General features: G+C 41.3%; 1 protein-coding gene and 2 long non-coding RNA genes across 12 annotated transcripts in view; 1 reads left to right on the top strand and 2 right to left on the bottom strand.

Annotated features, from left to right (window-relative positions):
* The window catches only part of LOC138758885 (disintegrin and metalloproteinase domain-containing protein 10), a 97365-nt gene extending 84407 nt beyond the window's left edge, over positions 1-12958 (bottom strand). For 7 of the 10 annotated variants that reach the window (XM_069928422.1, XM_069928420.1, XM_069928427.1 and 4 more), the window contains exons 1-2: positions 11425-11594; positions 65-215 (exon numbers count right to left, since the gene is read on the bottom strand). In XM_069928422.1, the coding sequence (XP_069784523.1) occupies positions 65-215; positions 11425-11494 (221 nt within the window). In that variant the 5' untranslated portion in view covers positions 11495-11594. Of the gene's footprint in view, positions 1-64; positions 216-11424; positions 11595-12792 lie in introns of those variants that run through there. The other 3 variants (XM_069928424.1, XM_069928425.1, XM_069928426.1) reach the window with 3 other exon arrangements.
* Positions 12959-13025: 67 nt separating this feature from the next.
* LOC138758886 (uncharacterized) lies at positions 13026-18662 on the top strand. The gene is made up of 2 exons (XR_011354524.1): positions 13026-13105; positions 18319-18662. It is a non-coding gene; the product is annotated as an uncharacterized lncRNA (long non-coding RNA).
* Positions 15737-25167, bottom strand: part of LOC138758887 (uncharacterized) — a 15821-nt gene continuing 6390 nt past the window's right edge. The window contains exon 2 of the long non-coding RNA XR_011354525.1: positions 15737-15939. This is a non-coding gene — a long non-coding RNA (uncharacterized lncRNA). The remainder of the gene's footprint in view (positions 15940-25167) is intronic.

The raw sequence follows: 25167 nt of genomic DNA, 5'->3' as shown, positions 1-25167 counted from the left end.
GGGGTCAGGCCGGGTCATGGCAGCCCCATTCCCCTTCCCTGTCCCGGCAGGGAGACGCCACTACCTGCGATGTGCTGAGAGGTGCAGCTGGACGGGCGGCTCCTGCGATGGGACACTGCGCCTGGCTCGGCGTTGCTGCTCACGCACGTGGTCCCGGTCATAGCATAGGCCCTCAAACCTCCTGAGTAGCCGAATGGGCACCGCTCCAGACTGCTCTGGGGAGACAGAGATGGGCATCAGCACAGGTGTGGAACTGACCGACAGTGGCGCCGAGTTAAACAGGAGAGGTTGCCTGTGCTGGGGGCGTGTGCAATGTAAATGTGCTGGAGACACTCAGCAGGTCACACAGCATCTGTAGGAAGCAACAGGTAACCAACGTTTTGGGCCTGAGCCCTTCATCAGGTATAACCAAAAACTGGCAGGTGTCTGAATAAAAAGGTGGGGGGGTGGGAGGAGCAGGAAGGGGAACGGCTGGGGCAGAGGGAGTGGACAGGAGGGAGGAAGGGGCAAGTGGCAAAGTACAGGCTAACACATTGAAGGTCACAGGTGGATAAAGGTGGGAGGTTGGAAGACAAAAAATGCTGGTATATAGGTGAAAAGAAAAAGGTTGAAAACCACTGTTTTAATTGTACCTCACTGACTTGTTATGTGCACGGTTTCATAACTCCAAAGGAAATGGGCCAATGACCATTTTTCTCAAGCAAAATATTTCAGTAACAATTGGGTCTAGAGCAGTGATTCTCAACCTTCCCTTTCAACTCATTTGCAGACCTCTATTAAATCTTCCCTCATCCTTCTTCGCTCCAAAGAGAAAATTCACAGCTCTGCTAACCTTGCCTCATTAGAATTATTTTCCATGTTGTAATAACCTGTGTAAACCTACTCAACAAACTAACTCTTTCCTCCCTCACACCCATAACCCTCAATTTTTTTTGCATCCATGTGCTTGCCTAAGAATCTTTTAAATGTCCCTATTGCACCAGCCTCCACCACCACCCTGGCAATGTGTTCCAGGTACTCACTACTCTCTGTGTAAAAACGCCTCCCCTTGATGTCTTCTTGTCACCTTAAACCAATGTCCTCTGTTATACGTTATTGCCACTCTGAAAAAAAAAAGGTGCCTGCTGTCCACTCTATCTCTGACTCATGTAATCTTGCAGACCTCTATTACGTTACCTCTCATCCTTCTTCACGATCTCCAAACCAGTCAACATCCTGGTAAATCTCCTCTGCACCCTCTCCACAGATTTCACATCTTTCCCGTAATGAGGCAACCAGAACTGGACACAATATCAACCTATTCTTACCCTCACTTGTTTGTGGCCCAGGGAGCATCCTGAGATTACCTGCCTTTCAGCATCTGACCTACTTCCCTGTATTCTCTCTTTTTTTAAAATAATTTTTTATTTTTCACACTGTGAACCAAAACAACCAAAATATATACAAACATTTTTCATTAAATATACACAGTGGCATTTTCTCCCTTCCCTCCCCCCTCCAAAACCAATAAATATTCAACATGTACAGTACAATAAAAACATAAAACAATGTCTTCACACAAAGGAAAATAAGCAAGAAAAATGTGTCACAGTCGTTTTGTCTTCTTATCATTTTAGGGTATGGAGGTCCGAGGCAAGCTCTCTCTGTTATGTTCAATGTATGGTTCCCAAATTTATTTGGACAATGTGACTTTATTTTTTAAATTATATGTTATTTTTTCCAATGGAATACATTTATTCATTTCCATGTATCATTGCTGTATTCTCAGGTTCTTTTTCATTTTCCAAGTTGACATTATACATTTTTTTTGCTACTGCTGAGGCCATCATAATAAATCTTTTTTGCGCTTCATCCAATTTGAGGCCTAATTTTTTATTTCTTATGTTACTTAAAAGAAAGATCTCTGGATTTTTTGGTATGTTTTTGGTATGGAAAAACAACCAACTGAAAAACGTCACAAAGATAAGCGTATACAGAGCCGTTGTCATACCCACACTCCTGTTCGGCTCCGAATCATGGGTCCTCTACCGGCACCACCTACGGCTCCTAGAACGCTTCCACCAGCGTTGTCTCCGCTCCATCCTCAACATCCATTGGAGCGCTTACACCCCTAACGTCGAAGTACTAGAGATGGCAGAGGTCGACAGCATCGAGTCCATGCTGCTGAAGATCCAGCTGCGCTGGATGGGTCACGTCTCCAGAATGGAGGACCATCGCCTTCCCAAGATCGTGTTATATGGCGAGCTCTCCACTGGCCACCGTGACAGAGGTGCACCAAAGAAAAGGTACAAGGACTGCCTAAAGAAATCTCTTGGTGCCTGCCACATTGACCACCGCCAGTGGGCTGATAACGCCTCAAACCGTGCATCTTGGCACCTCACAGTTTGGCGGGCAGCAACCTCCTTTGAAGAAGACCGCAGAGCCCACCTCACTGACAAAAGGCAAAGGAGGAAAAACCCAACACCCAACCCCAACCAACCAATTTTCCCTTGCAACCGCTGCAATCGTGTCTGCCTGTCCCGCATCGGACTTGTCAGCCACAAACGAGCCTGCAGCTGTCGTGGACTTTTTACCCCCTCCATAAATCTTCGTCCGCGTAGCCAAGCCAAAGAAATTTATTATCTGATTTAGTTCTTCCCAAAACGTATTCATTTTCGTACATGCCCAAATTGCATATACTGTTGTTTACTTCTTGCAGTGAAAACGTCTTTCTGATAATGTTGGATCCCATTCTTTTAACTTTTGAGGCGTGATATATAGCCCGTGTAACCAATTATACTGTATCATGCGTAACCTTGTGTTTATTGTATTCTTCATAGTTCCAGAACATAACTTTTCCCATACTTCATTTTTTATCTTTACGTTTAAATTCTTTTCCCACTTTTGTTTAGGTTTATAGCTTATTTCCTCATTTTCCTTACCTTGCAGCTTAATGTACATGTTCGTTATAAATCTTTTAATTATCATTGTGTCTGTTATCACATATTCAAAACTGCTTTATTCTGGTGATCTCAATCTGTTTCCCAATTTATCCTTTAAATAAGCTTTCAGTTGATGATGTGCAAACATTGTACCATGAGTTATTCCATATTTGTACTTTAATTGTTCAAATGTTAATAAATTATTTCCCAAAAAACAATTTTCTATTCTTTTGATTCCTTTTCTCTCCCTTTCTCTAAAGGAAAGGTTATCTATTGTAAAAGGGATTAGCGGATTTTGCGTCAATAACAATTTTGGTATTTGGAAATTCATTTTTTTCCTTTCTAAGTGGATCTTCTTCCATGTATTAAGTAAATGATGCAATACTGGTGAGCTTTTATATTGTACCAGCTTTTCATCCCACTTATAAAGTGTATGTTCCGGTACGTTCTCCCCTATTTTATCTAGTTCTATCTTAGTCCAGTCTGGTTTTCTCTCGTCTGGTAAAAATCTGATAAGTACCTTAATTGTGCGGCTCTATAATAATTTCTGAAGTTTGGTAACTGCAAACCACCCTGGTTATACCTCTCTGTTAGTTTATCTAATGCTACCCGTGGTTTCCTCCCTTTCCACAAGAATTTCCTTATTATTCTCTTTCGTTCATTAAATAATTTTTCTGTTAAGGGAATTATTTCCTTGAGCTGCATATGGTTATATGGTTATATGGTAACATTTGAAATAAGTATTGTATCCTTGGGAACACATTCATTTTAATGCAGTTCACCCTCCCTATCAACATTAGCGGTAATTCTTTCCAATGTTCTAAGTCTTCCTGCAATTTCTTTATTAGTGGCTGATAATTTAGTTTGTACAAATGGCTTAAGATATTATCTAACCTGATACCTAGGTATCGGATGGCTTGTGCTTGCCATTTAAATGGTAATTCTTTTTAAAATTCTGTATAATCCGCATTACTCATTGGTATCACTTCACTTTTCTTTGTGTTGATTTGTACCCTGATGTTTCTCCATATTCCTTCAATTTCTTATGTAATTCTTTTATTGATAGCTCTGGTTCTATTAGGTATACTATGATGTCATCTGCAAATAAGCTGATTTTACACTTCTTCTCCTTTATTTTTATCCCTTTTATTTTGTTTTCTATTCTTATCAGCTCTGCCAACGGTTCTATTGCTAAGGCGAACAATGAGGGGGAAAATGGACATCCCTGCCTAGTTGATCTACTTAATTTGAATTGGTTCGATACATATCCATTTACTACTACCTTTGCCAATGGTCCATTATATAATGCTTTAATCCAATTAATATATTTTTCTGGCAGATTGAACTTCTGTAATACCTTAAATAAGTAGTTCCACACTACCCTGTCAAAAGCTTTTTCTTCATCTAAAGCAACAGCCACCATTGGTTTCTTATTTCCTTGAGCTGCATGAATTAGATTAATAAGTTTACAGACATTATCCGGTGTTCGTCTTTTCTTAATATATCCAGTTTGATCTTGTTTTACTATTTTTGGTACACAGTCGGCCAATCTGTTTGCTAATAATTTCACTATGATCTTATAATCTGAATTAAGTAGAGATATTGGTCTATATGATGCTGGTGTTAATTGATCATTCCCCTTCTTTGGTATTACTGTAATTATTGCTGTTTTACACGAGTCTGGCAAGTTTTGTGTTTCTTCTACCTTATTCATTACTTCCAGGAGAGGAGGAATTAATAACTCTTTAAATGTTTTATAAAATTCTATTGGAAATCCATCCTCTCCTGGTTTTTTTATTGTTCAGCAGCTTTTTAAATATATCCTGTACTTCCTCTATTTCAAATGATTTTGTTTTGTTCCTCTTCTTGCAATTTCAGCAGTTCAATTTTAGCTAAAAACTCTTCTATTTTATCATCTTTCCCCTCATTTTCAGTTTGGTATAATTGTTCATAAAATTCCTTAAAGTTTTCATTAATTTCTGTTGGGTTATATATGATTTGTTTGTCCATTTTCCTTGATGTCAATACAGTTCTTTTAGCTTATTCTGTTTTAAGTTGCCAGGCCAATATTTTATGTGTTTTCTCACAATTCGTAATACTTTTGCTTTGTTTTCATTATGTTCTTCTCCACCTTGTAAGTTTGTAATGTTTCGTATTTTATTTTTGTGTCTGTCAATTCTCTCTTTTTCTTTATATCGTCCCTTTTCACAAGTTCCTTTTCTATATATGCTGTCTCCCTTTCCAGCTGCTCTATTTCCCGATTGTAATCCTTTTTCATCTTAGTTACACAACTTATTATCTGTCCTCTAATGAAGGCTTTCATTGCGTCCCATATTATAAATTTATCTTTCACTGATTCTGTGTTTATTTCAAAATGTTTTAATTTGGCATTCAATAAACTCTCTAAATTCCTGCCTTTTAAGTAGCATGGAGTTTAACCTCCATCTACATGTTCTTGGTGGGATGTCCTCCAGTTCTACTGCTAATTACAGGGTGAAAGAAGTCTAGCTTTATACTCAATTTTCCTAACTCTTCCTTGAATATGGGCTGACAATAAAAACATATGAGTATGTTTTATGCCTACTTGAATAAAATGAATATTCCTTCTCTTTTGGATGCTGTCTCCTCCATATATCCATAAGTTTCATTTCCTGCATTGAATTAACCATAAATTTGGCTACTTTATTCTTTTTGCTTGTCTTTTGTCCAGTTTTATCCAACAATGAATCCAAATTCAGGTTAAAATCCCCTCCTATCAATATATTTTCTTGTGTGTCTGCAATCTTCAAAAAAATATCCTGCATAAACTTTTGATCCTCTTTGTTAGGTGCATATATATTGAGCAAATTCCAAAATTCTGAGTATATCTGACACTTTATCATGACATACCTTCCTGCTAGATCTATTATTTCCTTCTCTATTTTGATTGGTACATTTTTGTTAACTAATATTGCTACATCTCTAGCTTTTGAATTATATGATGCTATTGCTACGTGTCCTACCCAGTCTTTCTTTAATCTATGTTCCACTTCAGTTAGATGCATTTCCTGCACAAATGCTATATCTATTTTTTATTTTTTCAGTAAATTTAGTAGCCTCTTTTAATTTGGTTATTTATTCCATTAATGTTTATAGTCATATAGTTCAATGTGGCCATCTTATATCTTGTTTACACCTCTTTTCTGCCTCCTCACCACCTCCATCCCCCTTTTTATCTTTTAGTTTTCCCTTTTTAAACTCAATGTATGACAACACATTTAAAACATAAAATACTCCAACAACTCCCACACCCAATAACACCTTAACCCCAAATGCACCCCCCTTCTCTGAGTTGCCCCTTATTCCTTGCTGGGCAACCACAACTTTTGGTTTGCGATCTTGCTCGCAAGTGTCAACTGATTTTGCAGTGACGGTCATTCTCTCCCCCCCCCCCCCCCCCCCCCAGCAAACACTTTTTTACATATAACAAAGCTCTCTCTTTTTTCCCCCTTCTTCCTTCCTTCCCTTCTCTTTTCCATCTTTAGTTCTTTACATATACATTATTTTTACATCTTCATATATACTTAATCGCCAGTCTTCTTTCTTGTTACATCTCTTCTTCCGTCCTGCAAACGCTCTGCGAATTCTTGTGCTTCCTCCGGATCGGAGAACAGTCTGTTTTGTTCCCTAGGTATAAATATTTTAAGTATGGCTGGATGTCTTAACATAAATTTATAACCTTTTTTCCATAAAATCGTTTTCGCTGTATTAAATTCCTCTCTCTTCTTTAAGAGTTCAAAACTTATGTCTGGGTAAAAAAATATTTTTTGTCCCTTATATTCCAACGGCTTATTATCTTCTCTAACTTAGTTCCTTGACCACTCCAGTATATTTTCTCTTGTCGTATATCTTAAAAATTTTAAAAGAATGGTTATCATTAGAATTTAGTGCAATTTCCAAACTTTGCATTTTGTCTTCTGCTCTTTTCGTTTTCCTTTTAATTCTAATGATAACCATTCTTTTAATGATCTCATTTGTTCTTCAAAAAAAGGCTTTATCTATATTCTGTCCATCAGTTTTACCTTCTATTTCCCTGTGAAGATCTTGGTCTTCTTCTTCCTCTGTGTCTGTACTTGTGTTTGTGTCTTCTTCTCTTCTTTGCGTCTGTGATTCTTCTGTTTTTCCTGATGAATTACTTCTGTCTTTTTCTGGCCTCCTCTTGCTGGGCCTCTTGATGTTGGTCTTCCTTTTGTGGGCTGTCTGTCTGTCTGCCCTCCTGCTGTAGATCCTCTTGTTGTCTGTCACCCCACTGTCGTTCTTCGTCAGGCTCCTCGCTCCTTTCCTCTCCGTTGTTTTTATCCTCCAGCTGAGCGCCCTGATGCCGGGCATCTCTCAGCTGTTCATCTTGTACCTGCCCGCTCCTCGGCCGAGCCCCCCTCCTGCCGGTGTTCACTTTATCTTTGATTGTGCACTGTGCACTTTTGTTTGGCTCCAAGAGCCATTTTTGGAGTCCACCGGTTGGGAGGTCACGACTTCGCAGGGCACTCACCAACCTCGGAGATCGGCTGTTCTTCACCACCGCAGCTCCTCATTCCTTCGTGCAGGTAAGGCCGTCTTCTTTCTTCTCCGGTGATTTTTCTTCTTTTTTTTCCCCGTTGTTCTTACTTTCTCTTTCTTGGGTGCCATCTTGTTCTTCTCTGTAACTTTAACTTCTATTTCTTGAGTTTTGTATCCATTGAGCCTTGTCTTTTCCAAACATTTTTTCTTTTTTTTCCCGGAGAGGGCTGGTTCAACCTGACCGGCCACTACTCCATCACGCCTGTATTCTCTCTTCAGAACCTCATCCTCTTTCCTACCAACGTCATTGATGCCAATGACTTCTGGCTATTCACCCTCCCTTTTCAGGATGCCATGGATCCGATGCGAGATGTCCCTGACCCTGGCACCTGGGAGGTAACAAACCATCTTTCGTGACCATAGAATCTCTGCCTGTTCCTCTATCGCATCCCCTATCACGACTGCTCCCCTTTTCCTTCCTTCTAAGCCACAGGGTGAGGCTCAGTGGCAGAGACCTGCAGCTTTGCCCTGGTAGGTCTTCCCCTCCCCCAACAGTATCCAAAGCATTACACTAATTATTGAGGGGAATGGCCATAGGGATATCCTGCTCTACCTGCCTGCTGGCCTGCTTTCCCTCTCCTGACAGTCACCTAGGTACCTGCCTCCTGAAGCTTTAGTGTGACTACCTCCCTGTAACTCCTATCTCCTATCTATTCTCCTGTATTAGCTGTAGGTCATCGGGCTCTGTATCCGGTTCCCCATCCCCGTCTGTAAGGAGCTGCATCTTGATGCACCTCGTGCAGATATAGCTGTCAGGGAGATGACATCTCTAGAATTCCCACATCTCACAAGTTGAAAACTCCCATTAACCGTTCCTATTCTGACAATTCTACCTTGGCACGAATGCAAAGTCAAAGAGTAAATAACAATAGACTTCCACCAGCATCTGACCTTAGTCTCTGCCACTTGAGCAGAAACCTTGACCGTCCGCTCTAACTCTGGCTCACTCACACATTGGCCGCTCCCATGATGACCAGTCTGCTTATACCCTTTACCTACTTGAATCGTCCCACTCTCGCAACTCCTGTTCTCTGGAAAAGTATCCTGCCTGGGCAGTCCAGAGCCCAGCGGTATGACAGAATTTTCAAATTTCAGCCCATTTCTGTATCCCCTCTGCTCTCCCTCTCCCCATTTTGTCTCTCCTTTCCCACCCCCCCCCACCCCGTTTTAATTCCAGTCTCCTTCACATCTCTCCACTGTATTATTCCACTTCTCTACCCCACCTCCCCCCCACCCCACCAATCTGGCCTATTGTCACCTTCTCCTCTGTCAGATTTCAGAACTGACAGCCCTTGTTTTGAATCATCCACCTCCCTCTGTGGGACTCATCTTCCTCTACCTGACTCCATGGGTTTCAGCCTCTCTCCCTCTCTGTCTGGTATCTGCCACTGCTCTGCTTGTCGTCTTTCACCTCTCCCTGGTTCACCGATCCCAAAGGGGCCCCTGCCCCACCCTACCCTCTTTGCACTGCCTTCTCTATTACATTTAACCAACCTCAATAAATGGTTTAGCTCGAAACATCGATCATGCTTTTACAACCCACTGAGATCCTCCAGCAGGTGGATGAGGCTCGCTGTGGGATACATTCGCAAGGGAGTTGGATATGGTAAAGGGATCGGGGGTATGGAGAGAAAGTGGGGATCGGGGACTGAGATTGTGTGATCAGCCATGATAGTATCATTACAGGCTTGAAGGGCTGAATGGTGTGGTGGTCCTATTTTCTATGAATCCAAGTGATTGGAGATGCTGGAATATGAAACAAATTGGACTGCTGGAGGATCTCAGCCAGTATGGAGTGCGAGGGGAGGGGATTGTCCCCACTTCAGCTCAAAACTCTTCAATCTGAACTGAGAGTGCAGAGAGAGGATGGGGTGACAGGATTAAAACCACCTCTTGCCATTCTGAAAGCAAATTGAAGAGTTTTTAAGCATATGCTTCTGATATTCAATGGCAGCTCAGTGCCCCTTTCAATGAGTGGGAAACCATAGCCAATTCAGCCCAGCAAACTCCCACAACTGTCAGAGAACCGCAGGATCCGCGGGCGTCAGAATCTTGAGGAATCCATGAGCTGCTGGAGTTACTCAGCAGATCAGGTAGCCCACGTGGAGAGAAGTGGACAATCAGCAGCTCAGATAAGGATTATTTGAGGTGTTGGCCTATGGTAGACTCATTCAGAAAGCCACAAGGCGTGGGATCCAATGAAACTGGGATGCTTGGATTCGGAATTGGCTTGCCTTGCCTGCAGAAGACAAAGGGTGGTGGTCTTCTGCCTGTAGGTCAACGTCTAGTGTTCAGCAGGGATCTGCTCCAGGACCCCTGTGATTTAAAAAAAAAATGATCTGGACGAAGAAGTGGAGGGGTGGATCAGTGAGTTTACAGGTGACACGAAAATTGGAGGTGTTGTGGATAGTGTTGAAGGTTGTCAGAGTTTGCAATAGGATACAGAGAGGATGCAGAGTTGGGCAGAGAAGTGGCAGATGGGAGTGTAATCCAGGTAAGTGTGAGATGATGCATTTTGGAAGTTTGAACTTGAAGATGGAGTTTGTGGTTATGGAAGGATCATTAACAGTGCAGAGAACAGAAGGATCTTGATGTCCAGGTCCAGAGATCCCTCAAGATTGCCATGGAGATGGATAGAGTGGTTCAGAAGGTGGATGGTATGCCTGCTCTTTAATCGGGGAATTGAATTCAAGAGTCGTGAGGGGATGACGTTGCAGCTCTAAAAAAATCACTGGGGAGACCAGACAGAGAGTATTGTGTTTCGTTCTGGTGGCCTCCTTACAGGAAGGATGTGGAAACTTTAGAGATGGCACAGAGGAGATTTACCAGGATGTTGCCAGGATTGGAGACCAAGTCTCATGAAGAAAAGTTGGCCAAGCTAGGGCTTCTTTTCTTTTTTGAAAGCGACGAAGGACGAGGGGTGACTTCATAGAGGTGCGAGAAACAGAAGTACCTTCACAGAATTTGCTCGAGACAAAAATTGAGAACAAAGAACTTTATTATACTATTACAACAATGCAAAGTTGGGTGCTTCCCCTTACCCTGGGAATACACACAGATACTGAGGCAGACCCAACTTTTCTACATTTCATTTCAGTACAGATACCTTCCCCCTAACATTCTTCTGCCTCCTGGATTGGTTTAGCATTAGGTAATTCCGCCCACGTGGATTCTAACTTCTTATCAGTTTATGTGCCTTCCTGCAAACTTGTTAGCCAGGAAATATCATGTCTTTGTTCTTTACTCATTAATCAATCCCCAAGACTTGCTAAAGCTATCTACTTGCTATCCTGTTTTGAAGATCCTTATTTTATTATACTTTTATAACCCTTCCTCCCATTCCAGCATCCCTTCACCCTGATTTAACCCATAATACTTCATTTCTAATGAGCACTTGCTTGACTCCTCCCATTCCAGTATCCCTTACAGAGGTGTACAAGATTATGAAGGGGCTTGGATCGGACGGACGGCCAGCACCGTGGAGTGACAATAGCAAATGGGGAGATTTAAAAAATAGAGGGTTCTGGGTGCGAGTTAAATTGTGGAGGAACAGGGTGCCCGACCCGCTGAATCCCTCCAGCTCCCCGGCTTTTTTTTTCCCAGAGCAGTTCCGGCGCGTTTACACAGAGCTGGGGCGGGAGCAAAGGAGAGCTAATATTCACCCCACTTTTAAAAATCCCACCCTTTCAGATGGATTTTGTTTATAAAAACGTGTACAAATGTCCGCGTACAGTTGCAAGTTGCCCCATGCCCGCGCCGGGAGCGGCCCGGATCCATGTATCGGCCGGTTGGAATCTGAGCGAAGTTCTGCGCCTGTGAAACTTTTCCCGGGCGAAGGGTTTCCTGTCTTTCCCGGGGTCCATGCCAGTGCCAACCCCCCATTTCCCCTCCTCGGAATTTCTCTTACCGGGCAATCCCTCGGGGAGATGGTCCACAGCGAGAACCAGCAAAGCGAGGACGGTCGCCAAGATTCCCATTTCCCTGCAGTTGTCAACGCGCGGAACCTCCAGCCGATCCAGGTGCGATCAGGGGTGCCCCGTGGCTGCGCTGTGAGCACGAGCCACCGACGGGGGAGGGAGAGTGGGATCTCTCCCACCCACCGTATCTCTGCAGGCGTGGGCGTGCCGGGGGAGGGACACAGCAACCCATCTCCGAATTGCTCCCCTCCCACCGTTTGCAACGCGCCCGCATTTCAGGATGGCGAAGAGACTCCGGTCCCCGGCGCCAACATCCACCAGCTGCAACAGTGGAAATGAAATGACCACAAGATGCCTGGACACAAATAAACAATAATGAGTTTATTGCGTTAAGGAGTCCAGGGGACCCCAAAAAACTAGCAGTAATAGATATGCACCACAACACAAAGGGGTACTTTAACAAAAGTAGTTTTTAATTATATTTGAACAAGAAAACAGAATTAAACTTTAACTTATTACTATCAGCTTACTAAACCTACTTAATCCCCCCCAATATTAAGCCCAGGTGTGTGTAATAGGCTTAGATAAGTTCTTTGGCTCGCAGTCCAATCTCACTGGTTGCAGGCAATTCTTGTACTGTCCACAGAAGTTAGCATTAACAAAGTTCACCAAGCTTTGGTGCTTAACAGGCAATGGTCACCACTCAGGAGGGTTCTTGCTGGTTTTCAGAGGGAGATTGCTTTTCCAGGACATCCACACCTGATTCCTTCTCAATCAGCCTTGCTGACGAAACTTGCCCCCTTTAGGGTTCTCCAGATGATCCTCTTTCTTTCAGGTCACCTTTCAGACAGCCTGTCTTCTCCTTTGACCAGTCAGCCTTCCAAAGTTTGCCAGCTTGTCCCACTGGAACTGATTTCTCTGTCTCTCCTTCTCTCTCTCAGCTCCCTCCCTCCCTGAGAACAACGCTGTTCTCCTCTGCCTGCAAAGATCACATGCTGTCCTGGGCTCCCTGCTGAATGTTGCTACTTTGTTGCTTTCTGCAAAATAGCACTCTCCAAAGGTCCTGCAAAACTTCTGTTTTAAAATGTGTGCAACCTGCTCTAACAATTCCTCCCAAGCCACCTCTAAATATTCTGTCACAATTGACATACATATAAAAAAGATAAATATTCACAAGTAAAACAAAAAAGTCTGCAGACACAAACACAATGCTGAAGAAACTCAGTAGGTCAGTCTCCTTTATACAGCAAAGGTAAAGATGTTTTGAGCTTGAGCCCTTTATCAAGGAAGATAAATACTCAGTGTTTTTTTTTTGCAGGGGTTCTTGCTTTCTGTCTTGGAGATGTAGAAATACTCACAGTTGTAGTTAGTGCAAAAATGCAATGCAGACAGGTGGTTCAGTGGTCCCGAGGTTGCTTATGGCCAGTCCGGGGAGGTTCAAGAGCCTGATTTTAAAAAACGATTCCTGAACCTAGAGGTGCTGGTCTTCGTGCTTCTGTACCCTCTGCCTGATGGTGGCAGTGAGAAGTTGTGACCAGGGTGATGGGCATCTTTTATGATGTCAGCTGCCTTACACAAAGATGTCTTCAATGGACTGGGGGAGGGGCGGGGTGGAGGGGAGACCTCTGCTCCTGGGCACTGGAGTTTCCTAACCAGGCTGTGATCCACCCGGTCAGTATACTTTCCACTGTGCTCCTGTAGAAGTGTGACAATTTGACAACTCAGACTTCTTAAAAGTAGAGGCTTCTTCCCAGTTGCCTCCATGTCCTGGCTCCAGGAGAGGTCTTCTGTTATGTGGACTCCCAGGAACTAACATGTATCCTATCAACGAAGACAGGATCTCATTGGCCTCCCCTTCCCAAAATCTACTGGAAGCTCTGCTGACATTTTTCTGGCACCACCTGACCAGGTTCAGACCAGACCTCCAGCTCCATTGACAGCTCACTCTTGGACGCACCAGGCAGGATAAACAGGAGAAGCTGGGCCATTTGATGGCTAAAATTATCAATGGCTCGACTTTATACAAACTCTAAGTAGCCCACTCTCACCCTTAAACCTATCTGATCGTAACTGCAACTCCAAGTTCCCAACTGCTCACAGCACTTTCACCTCTCCCCACTCCCCAACTCTAATCAGCAATCCAAATATTCAAAGACTGCTTTCATTGCGAGAAAGAGAAAAATGGCATAATCTTTGTCTTAAAGGGGAAAATTCTTATCTTTAAAAAGTGGCAGTAATAGTTCTACATTCTCTACATCCACCTGATGGGACAGAAAGGGAGGTAACAGAGGTGGAGGGGTTGCATTGCTACTCAGGGAAAGTGTCAGAGCTGCACTCAGAGAGGACACAATGGAGTGCTCACCCCTTATGGGAAGAGGAAAGATGCTTGATGAAATGGTCTCCTAATCTGCGTCCAGTCTCCCTGTGGTGTAGGAGGCCACATCGGGAGCACCGATGTAGTAAATGACCCCTGCAGATTCACGAATGAAATGGTGCTCAACTTGTAAGGTCTGTGGGGCCACAAATCGAGGTGTGGGCACATAAGTAGTATTTCTTGTGGTCAGAGGAGTAAGTATTGAAGGGGCGATGAGTGAATAAGTCACGGAGAAAGCAATTCCTGCAGAATATGAGCAGATTTCTTGTTTATCTTAATTTCCCCGCTAGGCAAAAATAATCTGTATTTTAAATATATTTAATGAGGCAGTCTCTACTGCTTCCCTGGGCAGAGAATTCCACAGATTCACCACTCTCTGGGGAGAGAAGTTCCTCCTTCTCTCCGTTCTATATCTGCTCCCCCAAATCTTGAGGCTATGACTCTCTTTCTGGTCTCATCTGACAGAGGAAACAACTTTCCTGCCTCTGTCTTATTTATCATAATTTTATATATTTCTGTAATAACCCCTAATTCTTCTGAATTCCAGTGAATACATTCCCAAGTCATTCAATATCTCCCAACTGCCTCATCTCTGGAAACAACTGGGTGAACCTGCTCAGCACCACCTCCAAAGCCAGTTGATCCTTTCTCAAGTAAAGAGATGAGAACTTCTCCCAGTACTCCAGGGGCGGCCTCACCAATACTCCATACAATAGCAGCAGAACCTCCCTGCTCTTGGATTCAATTTCTCCAGCAACGAGGGCCAACATCCCATTTGTCTTCTTGAATACCTGATGCACCTGCAGACCAACATTTTATAACTCATGCACAAGCACTTCAAAGTCCCTCTACATAACAGCATGCTGCAATCTTTCACCTGATCTATTTTGCTTCAAAGGTGTATGACCTTTTATTCACCAACATTGTGCTCCATCTGTCAGACCCTTGCCAACTCAGGCAATCTATCAATAACTCCCTGCAAACTCTCCGCATAATTTGTTTTTTCACTTCATTTAAAGTCATCAGTAAACACAGATACAATGCACTAGATCTCCTCTTCCAAATTATAATATCGTGAACCCCTGTGGCACTCCATTCATCCCCGATTGCCAACCAGAGACACACCCATTTATCCCAACTCTGCCTTCTATTGGTGAACCATCCTGTATCCTTGCTCATACATTACCCCCAAATCCATGCATTCTTACCTTCCTGAGCCCAGCTGTATCTGGAACTATTTCTATCCAGGTGAATGTGATAGTACAGATTCTATCACCAATGTGTATATGTACAGATTGTAGTGTAGGATGACTGTGATTGGCTGAGAGTGTAGCCACACCTACTGGCAGGTCTTAAAGGATTGCTCCAAGCCAGACCAGGTCATTCTGGACTGGTCGACCTACATGTGATACACTCCAGTCTTCTAGTTAATAAAAGCCTGGGTTTGGATCAACAAGCCTTTGATTCTTTCGACGCGCTGTACAATTTTATTAACTAGAAGACTGGAATGTATCACCTGTAGGTCGACCAGTCCAGAATCACCTGGTCTGGCTAAGAGCAACCCTTTAAGACCTGCCAGTAGGTGTGACTATGCTCTCAGCCAATCACAGTCATCCTACACTACAATCTGTACATATACACATTGGTGATAGAATCTGTACTATCACAGGGACCAATATTTTTTCCTTAATGATAGCTTTGAGCACTTTTCAGACCACAGACACTAAATCAACTGATCTATAGTTACCTGCCTTTTAACAATATCTTTAAAAAAAAATGGTGGCATGAGATTTGCTGTCTTCCAATCTACCAATATCTCCTCAATTATCAGAACAGAGTGGATAAACTCAAACAAATTTGGTACAGAAAGACATTTGATTTTTCAAACATTTTGCCAACACATGTACATTTAAGCAAGCAATTATTGATTACATCATAAAATGTCACTTTATTCCAGAAACTACAGCTACAGAACTTGTAAACTTGCTGGAGCTTTTCACTTTCAGGTCATGAGAATATTTTAATGAGGCATTGGTATGATCCTGACGCAAGTGTTCCTGACATGTTTAGATCTGCTTTCAGCTGTGATCAGACACCTGGCATGCAAACCTCATGCATGGAGTTCCCTTGACTGTGGCAAAACAAAGATTAAGACAGGTTATTTATGAAGATAAAGTCACAATGTTAACTCTTCACTCTAAGGTCTGGAAATAAAGAACTAACAAGAACCATATTGGTACCTAAATGAAACACAAAAATCTGCAGATGTTGTGATTGTTGTAAAAACACATCAAAATTCTGGAGGAAGTCAGTCGATCTTTCAACATCCAAAGGAGAAAGAGATATATTACACAAAGAATACATTATTCTTTATCCTTATTCTTCATATTTCTTGAAGGGCTCAGGCCCGAAACATCAGCAATGTATCTTTGTCTCCTATGGACGCTGAAAGACTGGCTGAGTTTCTCCAGCATTATTGGAACCTCCATAGAGTGCAAGGATGTCAAAAAATTGAGATTGAACACAGACGTTTAGTACAGATTTAGCCTGCAACAGACTTAATATCACCTGGGGTACATCGGACCCACCCTGTCTCTGGGAAAATTTGAACCCACCCTGTCCTTGGGGTACACTGGTCCTACCCTGTCCCTGGGGTACACTGAACCCACCCTGTCCCTGGGGTACACTGAACTCTCCACTCTCTGGGTAAATTTGAACCCACCCTGTCCCTGGGGTACACTGGACCCACCCAGTCCCTGGGGAACACTGAACCCACCCAGTCCCTGGGGAACACTGAACCCACCCAGTCCCTGGGGAACACTGAACCCACCCAGTCCCTGGGGTACACTGAACCCACCCAGTCCCTGGGGTACACTGAACCCACCCAGTCCCTGGGGTACACTGTACACAAGTATATTGTTCTTTAAAGATGGAAGAGTAGTGAAAAGAGTGTTGGGGACACTTGCCTTCAGCAGTTCAGGCATTGAAAACAAGTGATGATGAAGTTATACAAGACATTGGTGAGGCCAACATTTGGAATATTGTCTTAACCAAGACACAACAAAATGCTGGAGTTATGTGTGATAGACAAAATTGTTGGAGAATCTCAACATCAACATCTACAGCAAGACAACCAACATTTCTGGACTGGCCCATTCATTGGGCATGTGCAAAATCAGTAAAGGCACCTGAATAAGAAGCTGGGGAGAGAAGGGAGGAGGGGCAGGAGAAAGGGGTTGGGGCAGGAGAAAGGGGTTGGGGAGCAACAAAGGCTAACAAGCAAGAGGTGATAGGTAGGAAGGTAGAGTAGATGTAGAGTCTGATGGGGAGAGGGTAGCTCTGTGCTAGATGAAGGAAGGGAAGGTTGTGGGGAATTGGAGGAAGAAGGATGAGGTAGAGAGAGAGACCATGGGGGGGTAGGGGGTTAATGGAAATTAGAGGTTGATGCCATCAGGTTGGAGACTACAGAGACAGAATACAAGGTGTTGTTTCTCCAATTTATGGATGGCCTCAACATGGGGCCATTGACGGATGTGTCAACGTGGCAATGGTGCGTGAAATTAAAATGGTTGATCACTGTTGCAGTGGACAGAGCGAGTGTTCAATGAAACGATCTCCCAATCTGCACCCAGTCTCCCCGATGTAGAGGAGGCCACAGGGGAGCACCAGATGGAGCAAATGGCTCCTACAAATTCACAAGTGTTCCTTCACTTGGAAAGGTTGTTTGGGGCTCTGAATGGTGGTGAGGGAGGAAGTGTGGGTGCCAGTGTATCATTTCCTGCAGTCGTAGAGGTAGGTTTATGAGGGGGTGATGGGATGAGTGGACAAGGCGGGCCTGGAGGGAGCTGTCCCTATGGAAAGTGGAGAGGGGATCACATTGTAGGTGGGACAAAATATGTTAGTATTTTGGAGGCTGGTGGGGTGGTAAATGAAGATCACGGGATACTTGTGCTTGTGTCTCAGGGCAGAAGGGGCTAGGACAGATGTGTGGGGAGAATTAACATGCAGTTTTAGTTGTCTAGTTCTAGGAAGGATATTATCAAGTTGCAAAGGGTGTAGATGAGCTTCATGACATTATTGCCAGTATCAGGGAAGCTATTGCGAGAGTATAAACACTAGGCCTGTTTTCCTTAAAGGATTAGAGGTTGAGGTAGAATCTATTTAAATCATGAGGAGTATAGATAACGTGAATAGTGATGGCCTGTTTCCTAGAATGGGAGAATCTACAAGAGGGAGTGAAATTTAGAAGTGAGGGTCAGTTCTGCACCCATGGATGTAGCTGCCAGACACCTGGATAACGACTTCGATGGGAGGGGATTGGAGTGGGATGAGCCTAATGCGGTTGGGCATCTCGTTCGGCATGGACAATCTTGCCCCGTTTCCATGCTGGGTGACTCTCTACCTATAGACTGTCCATTGTAACTGAAAGGTACACCTGAGGACTGATGAACTGAGATAATGCTGCTAACATTTCAGATCAACGACAATATCTCTCTCTCTCTCTCCACAGATTCAAATTGGCTGAGTTTTTCAAGGCATTTTTCCATTTATTTACATTCCAGCGTGTATAGTTTTCTTTTGGTTTTCTGTAACCTAAAAGAAGTTCAATGTTTTTAGATGGCAAAAAATATTGGTTATTCATCAGTAAGGAACTCAGGAAAAATACCACTAGCCAACGATGAGAAAGAAAATGTGGAAAACTTTGAAGGTAGAAAGGAGGAAGGGAGATAGAGTGAAAAAAGGGCATGGAGACCTTTGTGGCAATGCTTCGAGAGATCTGGTTTTCGGTGAAATTCAATGCCTTCTGTACTTCTGTACTTCCGCATATTAAATGGGTTTTAATATTCGTTACAACATATGTCCATCTTCACTTTCACCATTGATTGGTAATTTTCTCTTGCATTTGTTGAGTGAAAAATGATACTTTACCTGCATTTAACTGTATGTAAGTGCTTCAGTTTTCCCCCCTTTCCCTTCTAATTTTAATTTAGAGATACAGGACGGTAATAGGCACTTCTGGCCAACAAGCCCACGCTGCTCAAATACACTCATAGGACATATTTCTTTTAATCTACATGGGTTTCTTCCCACATTCCACAGGGAGAACCTACTGGATTCGAACACTGCTGGCATTGAAATAGCCACACTAACCAGTTTCTGAATTAATGTTAGATGATCCACTCTTTGGCCCTTTAGTACAATTACAAGAGATGATGGAATGGTTTCTCACTCCAAACAATACTCCGATCCATCTCAGGAGCAGTCTACAATACCAGGTCCACATCAAGACTAGGTCAATTTGATACATTATGTGGAATCAGTAGAGACAAAACAGACAATAAGAGTTCAGGTTGAAGGTAGAAAGGAAGATAGAAAAAGGGCGTGGAGACCTTTGTGGCAATGCTTCCAGGGATCTGGTTTTCAGTGAAATTCAATGATATGGTACAAGGACTTGCAGTTGTAATGGAAATCTCTCTTCATTCTTGCAATAATTCTAGTTTATTATCATGTGACAGTACAGAAGGGCAGAGTTAGTGGAGAGTTGGTACAGAGCAAAGGTAACATAATTTTACTCACATGAGGTTCAGTCAGGAGTCTAAGAACAGTAAAGAAAGTGATGACCTCAAACTTATGAATCTCTTCACTCCCTTTCATTAGGCAGAAGATTATGACCAGGATGAGTTGAGCCTTTGAAGATGTTGGCTGCTTTGGCAAGGCAGCAGGGGGTATACTGTAGAAGGGAGTCAAAGGAGGGGAAAGGAGTGCGTGATGGTCTCAGTCACATTCACAACACATTGCAGTTTCTTGTGGTCTTGGTGGAGCAGTTTTCATGCCATGCCCTAACAAGATAGTTTTATGGTGCTCCTGTAGAATAATCAATAAAATATCTTCGCAAAAGTTATTTTTAAACATTTCTTCAAACTAGCTTGATCTTTGAATTTACAAATTGCCTCAGGTAGCAAGCTGGTGCCACAACTTTGTCAATCCTCTGATCCTGCTCTTAACCAGAAATCTTGACAGTCCCTTCCCCACACCGATACTCACTTCCTCCAGCAGTTTGTCAGTTTTGCTCTCCGTAATGAGTTGGTGCAATGTGATTATAGACATTCCTATTGTTATAGACTCAGTGCAGGTGATACTGATTATTTTAAAACCAGTTTGATTGTGTCCATCTCTTGGTCTGTCTCAACAATAAACACATTACGTTTATCAATAACTTAAGATAGGTTGCAGGCTTTCATTATTAGATCCTCATTGGCCCTTTCAGCAACAAATTAACTTAAATGTGGTAGCATTGGCTTCTTTGTCAACTTGCTTCTTCATGGATATCCAGCCTGGAGCGACCACAAGGCAAGAGTTGGTATAGGTCAGTTGCCATTTCACTATAATACAAGGGTCTTTATTGTAACTGGGAATAATTATAGATCCCTTGGGTGGATGAAAAAGCATGGATAACTCCTCAAATTCTGCCTCAAGGGTAGCTTTTGCAGTCTTGCAGAAGAGGTTGGTCATCCTGCCCCACAATGTATTTTCTTCCTCTTGGCTGTTTTATTTCCTTTTACATTGTTGTACTATTACCAGTGACTCAATACACTGGTGGAAGATGTATAGAATATTGACTCATCAGTCTTTCCTGGAGCTGTTCCCAGCTTTTAGAAGAGATAACTGCCTCTATGAGGGCAACCCTTTCACAAGCTAGACTCAGTGTGCACCATCATGTGAAACGATGGGGAAATAAGGATGGGAGAAATGTGATTGGTAGGAACATTCTATGGGTGCAGATGCAAACCTAGTGGACCAAATGGTAAACGTAATTTTCTCAAGTTTGTTAGAACTCGGGAGTCACGTGATGAAGTAGTGGCCGGTCGGGGAACTCCAGCCCTCTCCGGAAAAGTTTAAAAAAAAACAGAGAAAACACAAAGGCACAAACACGAAAATTAAAATAAAGTGAAAGTAAATGTGGGAAGAAAATGGCAAGAAAGAAAGAAAAGTCGAAAGCAACGGAAAGAAGAGAAGAAGAAAAGACATTGGAAGAAGAAGGTGAAGGCCTTACCTGTCCGAGGAGGCCCGCTGTGGAGAGAGAAGCCCGCTCCCTCAAGTCACTCAAAGTCCCGAGCTCGGGACTACAAAAATGGCTCGCGGAGCCAAGCAAAGGTGCGCAACCGCACAAGACAAAAAAAACACTGATGGGAGGGGGGACCAGCTGAGGAGTCGATCTCCACAGCTGAAATTGACAACCACAACACAGCAGCAAGAGGAGAACATAGAAAACAACGAGAACAAGAAAGAAGAGAGTAAAAGGAAATCAAAGAAACAACAGATGACCAACCCAGAGGAAGAAGAAGAGGAAGAACACAGAAAAATGGAAGAAGGGAAGGGCAAGTACATGGATATTTTTTTTTAAAGAATACATGGAATCAATAAAAGAATGGCAATCACAAGAATTTAGTGAAATAAAAAGTACAGAAGAAAAAATGAATAGATTAGAGATGGTCATGTCAGATATAGGAAAAAGAGTGGACAAGGTGGAAGAATGAGAAACAGCCATAGAAATGGAAGTAGATGACTTAAAAAAGAAATGAGAAGAATCTAATAAAAAAGTTAAAGAGACACAAGAGCTGTTAGCTCAGAAGATAGATATAATGGAAAATTATAATAGAGGAAATAATATAAAGATAGTAGGCCTTAAGGAAGATGAAGAAGGCAAGAATATGAGAGAATTTATAAAAGATTGGATCCCCAGGGTCCTAGGAAGACCAGAATTACAGGAAGAAATGGAAATAGAAAGGGCACATAGAACATTAGCCCCTAAACCACAACCACAACAAAAACCAAGATCCATTTTAGTAAAATTCCTAAGATATACAACAAGAGAAAATATATTGGAGAAAGCAATGAAGAAAATAAGAGAAGACAAAAAGCCACTGGAATACAAAGGTCAAAAAATTTTTTTCTATCCAGATATAAATTTTGAACTCCTGAAGAAGAGGAAGGAGTTTAATACAGCAAAAGCGATCCTATGGAAAAAAGGATATAAATTTATGCTAAAGTACCCAGCGGTACTTAAAATAGTTATTCCAGGGCAGCAAAACAGACTATTCTCAGATCCGGAGGAAGCACGAAAATTTGCAGAACAACTACAAAACAGACAGAGAGTTGAAGACATGTAACGAGAGCAAAAATGACCACAAACTATATGTATGTGTGTATATATATATATATATATATATGTGTGTGTATGTATATATATGTGTATGTGTATTTAAAAGATATATAGAGTATAGATAAGAATTAATAAGGGAAGAGAGGAAGTAAGGAGGGAATTAAGAGAGTGACCTTTGTTATATATGAAGATTAAAATCTTTTCTGGGGGGGCTGGGTGGGGAAGAATTACGGTCACTGCGAAATCAGTTGACGTTTGCGAGTGATTTCGCAAATCCAAATGGAGAGGGGAGATGTGGTTGCCCGACAAGGGACAAAGGGCAACTCAGGAAGGGGAGGGGATAATGGGGTTAAAGGATTTTTAGATAGGAGAGTAATGGAAATATTTTATGTTTTAGAAATGTCTTATAATGTCTTATAAAAGAAATGGATAAGAAGGAAAGGTGATGATGAGGAAACGGAAAGGAAAGATAAACAAAGTATAAGATGGCTATGTTGAATTATATGACTTTAAATATTAATGGAATACATAACCAAATCAAAAGGAAGAAACTGTTAAATTTATTGAAAAAAGAAAAAAATTGATATAGCATTCATACAAGAGACGCACTTAATCGAAGTGGAACACAAGAAATTAAAGAGAGATTGGATAGGACATGTAACAGCAGCATCATATAATTCAAAAGCTAGAGTAGCTATATTAATCAGTAAAAATGTACCAATCAAAATAGAAGAGGAAATAATAGATCCAGCAGGGAGATATGTAATGATAAAATGTCAGATATATTCAGAGTTTTGGAATTTACTCAATGTATATTCACCTAATGAAGAAGATCAAAAATTTATGCAAGATATCTTTTTGAAGATAGCAGATACGCAAGGGAACATACTAATAGGAGGGGATTTCAATCTTAATTTGGATTCAAACATGGATAAAACTAGAAAAAAAATTAATAGAAAGAACAAAGTAACCAAATTTATAATTAAATCGATGCAAGAAATGCAACTTTTGGATATATGGAGGAAACAACACTCAAAGGAAAAGGAATATTCATATTATTCGGGTAGACATAAAACATACTCAAGAATAGACCTATTCCTGTTATCAGCTCACATGCAAGAGAGAGTTAGGAAAACGTAATATAAAGCTATTATCAGACCATTCACCCCTGTTATTGACAATAGAGTTAGAGGACATCCCTCCAAGAATGTATAGATGGAGATTAAACTCTATGCTACTTAAAAGGCAGGATTTTAGAGAATTCATTGAATGACAAATTAAAATGTACTTTGAAATAAATACGGAATCAGTGAAAGATAAGTTTATACTATGGGACGCCATGAAAGCGTTCATCAGAGGGCAAATAATAAGTTATGTAACCAAGATGAAGAAGGACTACAACCAGGAAACAGAACAGTTGGAAAGGGAAATAGCAAATATAGAAAAAGAATTAGCAATGAAGGATGACACAACTAAAAGAAGAGAATTGGCAGATAAAAAAATAAAATATGAAACACTACAAACATATAAGGTGGAAAAGAACATAATGAAGACAAAACAGAAATATTATGAACTAGGAGAAAAAACGCACAAAATTCTAGTGTGGCAGCTTAAGACAGCACAAACTAAGAGAATAGTATTGGCATTAAGGAAAAAAGACAAGCAAATCACATATAATCCAACGGAGATTAATGAAAACTTTAGAGAATTCTACGAACAACTATATCAAACTGAAAACGAAGGGAAAGAAGATAAAATAGATGAATTTTTAACTAAAATTGAACTACCGAAATTACAAACAGAGGAACAAAATAAATTAACAAAACCATTTGAAATAGAAGAAATACAGGAGATAATAAAAAAACTACCGAATAATAAACCAGGAGAGGATGGATTCCCAATAGAATTCTATAAAACATTTAAAGATTTATTAATTCCTCCCCTTCTGGAAGTAATCAACCAGATTGATAAAACACAAAGCTTACCAGAGTCATGTAAAACAGCAATAATTACAGTAATACCAAAGACAGGGAAAGATCCACTTATACCAGCGTCATATAGACCAATATCCTTACTTAACACAGATTACAAGATAATAGCTAAACTATTAGCAAACAGATTAACCGACTATGTACCAAAAATAGTAAATCTAGACCAAACTAGATTTATTAAAAAAAAGACGAACAACAGGCAATATCTGTAAATTTATTAACTTAATTCATGCAGTAGAAGGAAATAAAACTCCAACAGTAGTGGTTGCTTTAGACGCAGAGAAGGCCTTTGACAGAGAAGAATGGAATTATTTATTCAAAGTACTACAAAAATTCAGCTTACCAGAGAAATATATTAATTGGATTAAAGCATTATATAAGGGGCCATTGGCGAAAGTGACAGTAAACGGATATATATCAAAACAATTTAACTTAAGCAGATCAACAAGACAGGGATGCCCACTATCTCCTTTACTGTTCGCATTAGCCATAGAACCACTGGCAGAACTGATAAGAACAGAAAATAAAAGGGATAAAAATAAAAGAGAAGGAATATAAAATCAGTCTATTTGCAGATGATGTCATAATATACTTAACAGAACCAGAAATATCAGTAAAAGAATTAAATAAGAAATTGAAGGAATATGGAGAAATATCGGGGTACAAGATCAACGCAAATAAAAGCGAAGCAATGCCAATGAATAATGTGGATTTCTAAAAATTTGAGAAAGAATCACCATTCAGATGGCAAACGCAAGCAATGCGATATCTAGGTATACAAATAAATAAAAACCTCAGCCATCTATTATAAACTCAATCATTATCCACTAATGAAAAAATTACAAGACGACTTAGAGCATTGGAAAGATTTACCACTAACACTAAGGATAAACTGTATTAAAATGAACATTTTCCCAAGGATACAATATTTATTTCAGACATTACCAATACGATTAACAGAGAAATATTTCAAGGATTTAAAGAAAATAATAAGGAAATTTTTATGGAAAGGGGGGAAACCGAGGATAGCACTAGATAAATTAACAGAATGGTATAAACAAGGAGGCTTACAACTGCCAAACTTTAAAAATTATTATAGAGCCGCACAATTAAGATACCTATCAGATTTTTATCAAACAAGGGAAAAGCCAGATTGGACTAGATTAGAACTAGATAAAATAGGGGAGAAGATACCTGAACATAT

The sequence above is a fragment of the Narcine bancroftii genome, chromosome 3 (assembly GCF_036971445.1).
Source record: "Narcine bancroftii isolate sNarBan1 chromosome 3, sNarBan1.hap1, whole genome shotgun sequence".
Classification (NCBI taxonomy): Eukaryota; Metazoa; Chordata; class Chondrichthyes; order Torpediniformes; family Narcinidae; genus Narcine; species Narcine bancroftii.
This window is presented reverse-complemented; position numbering and strand designations above follow the sequence as displayed.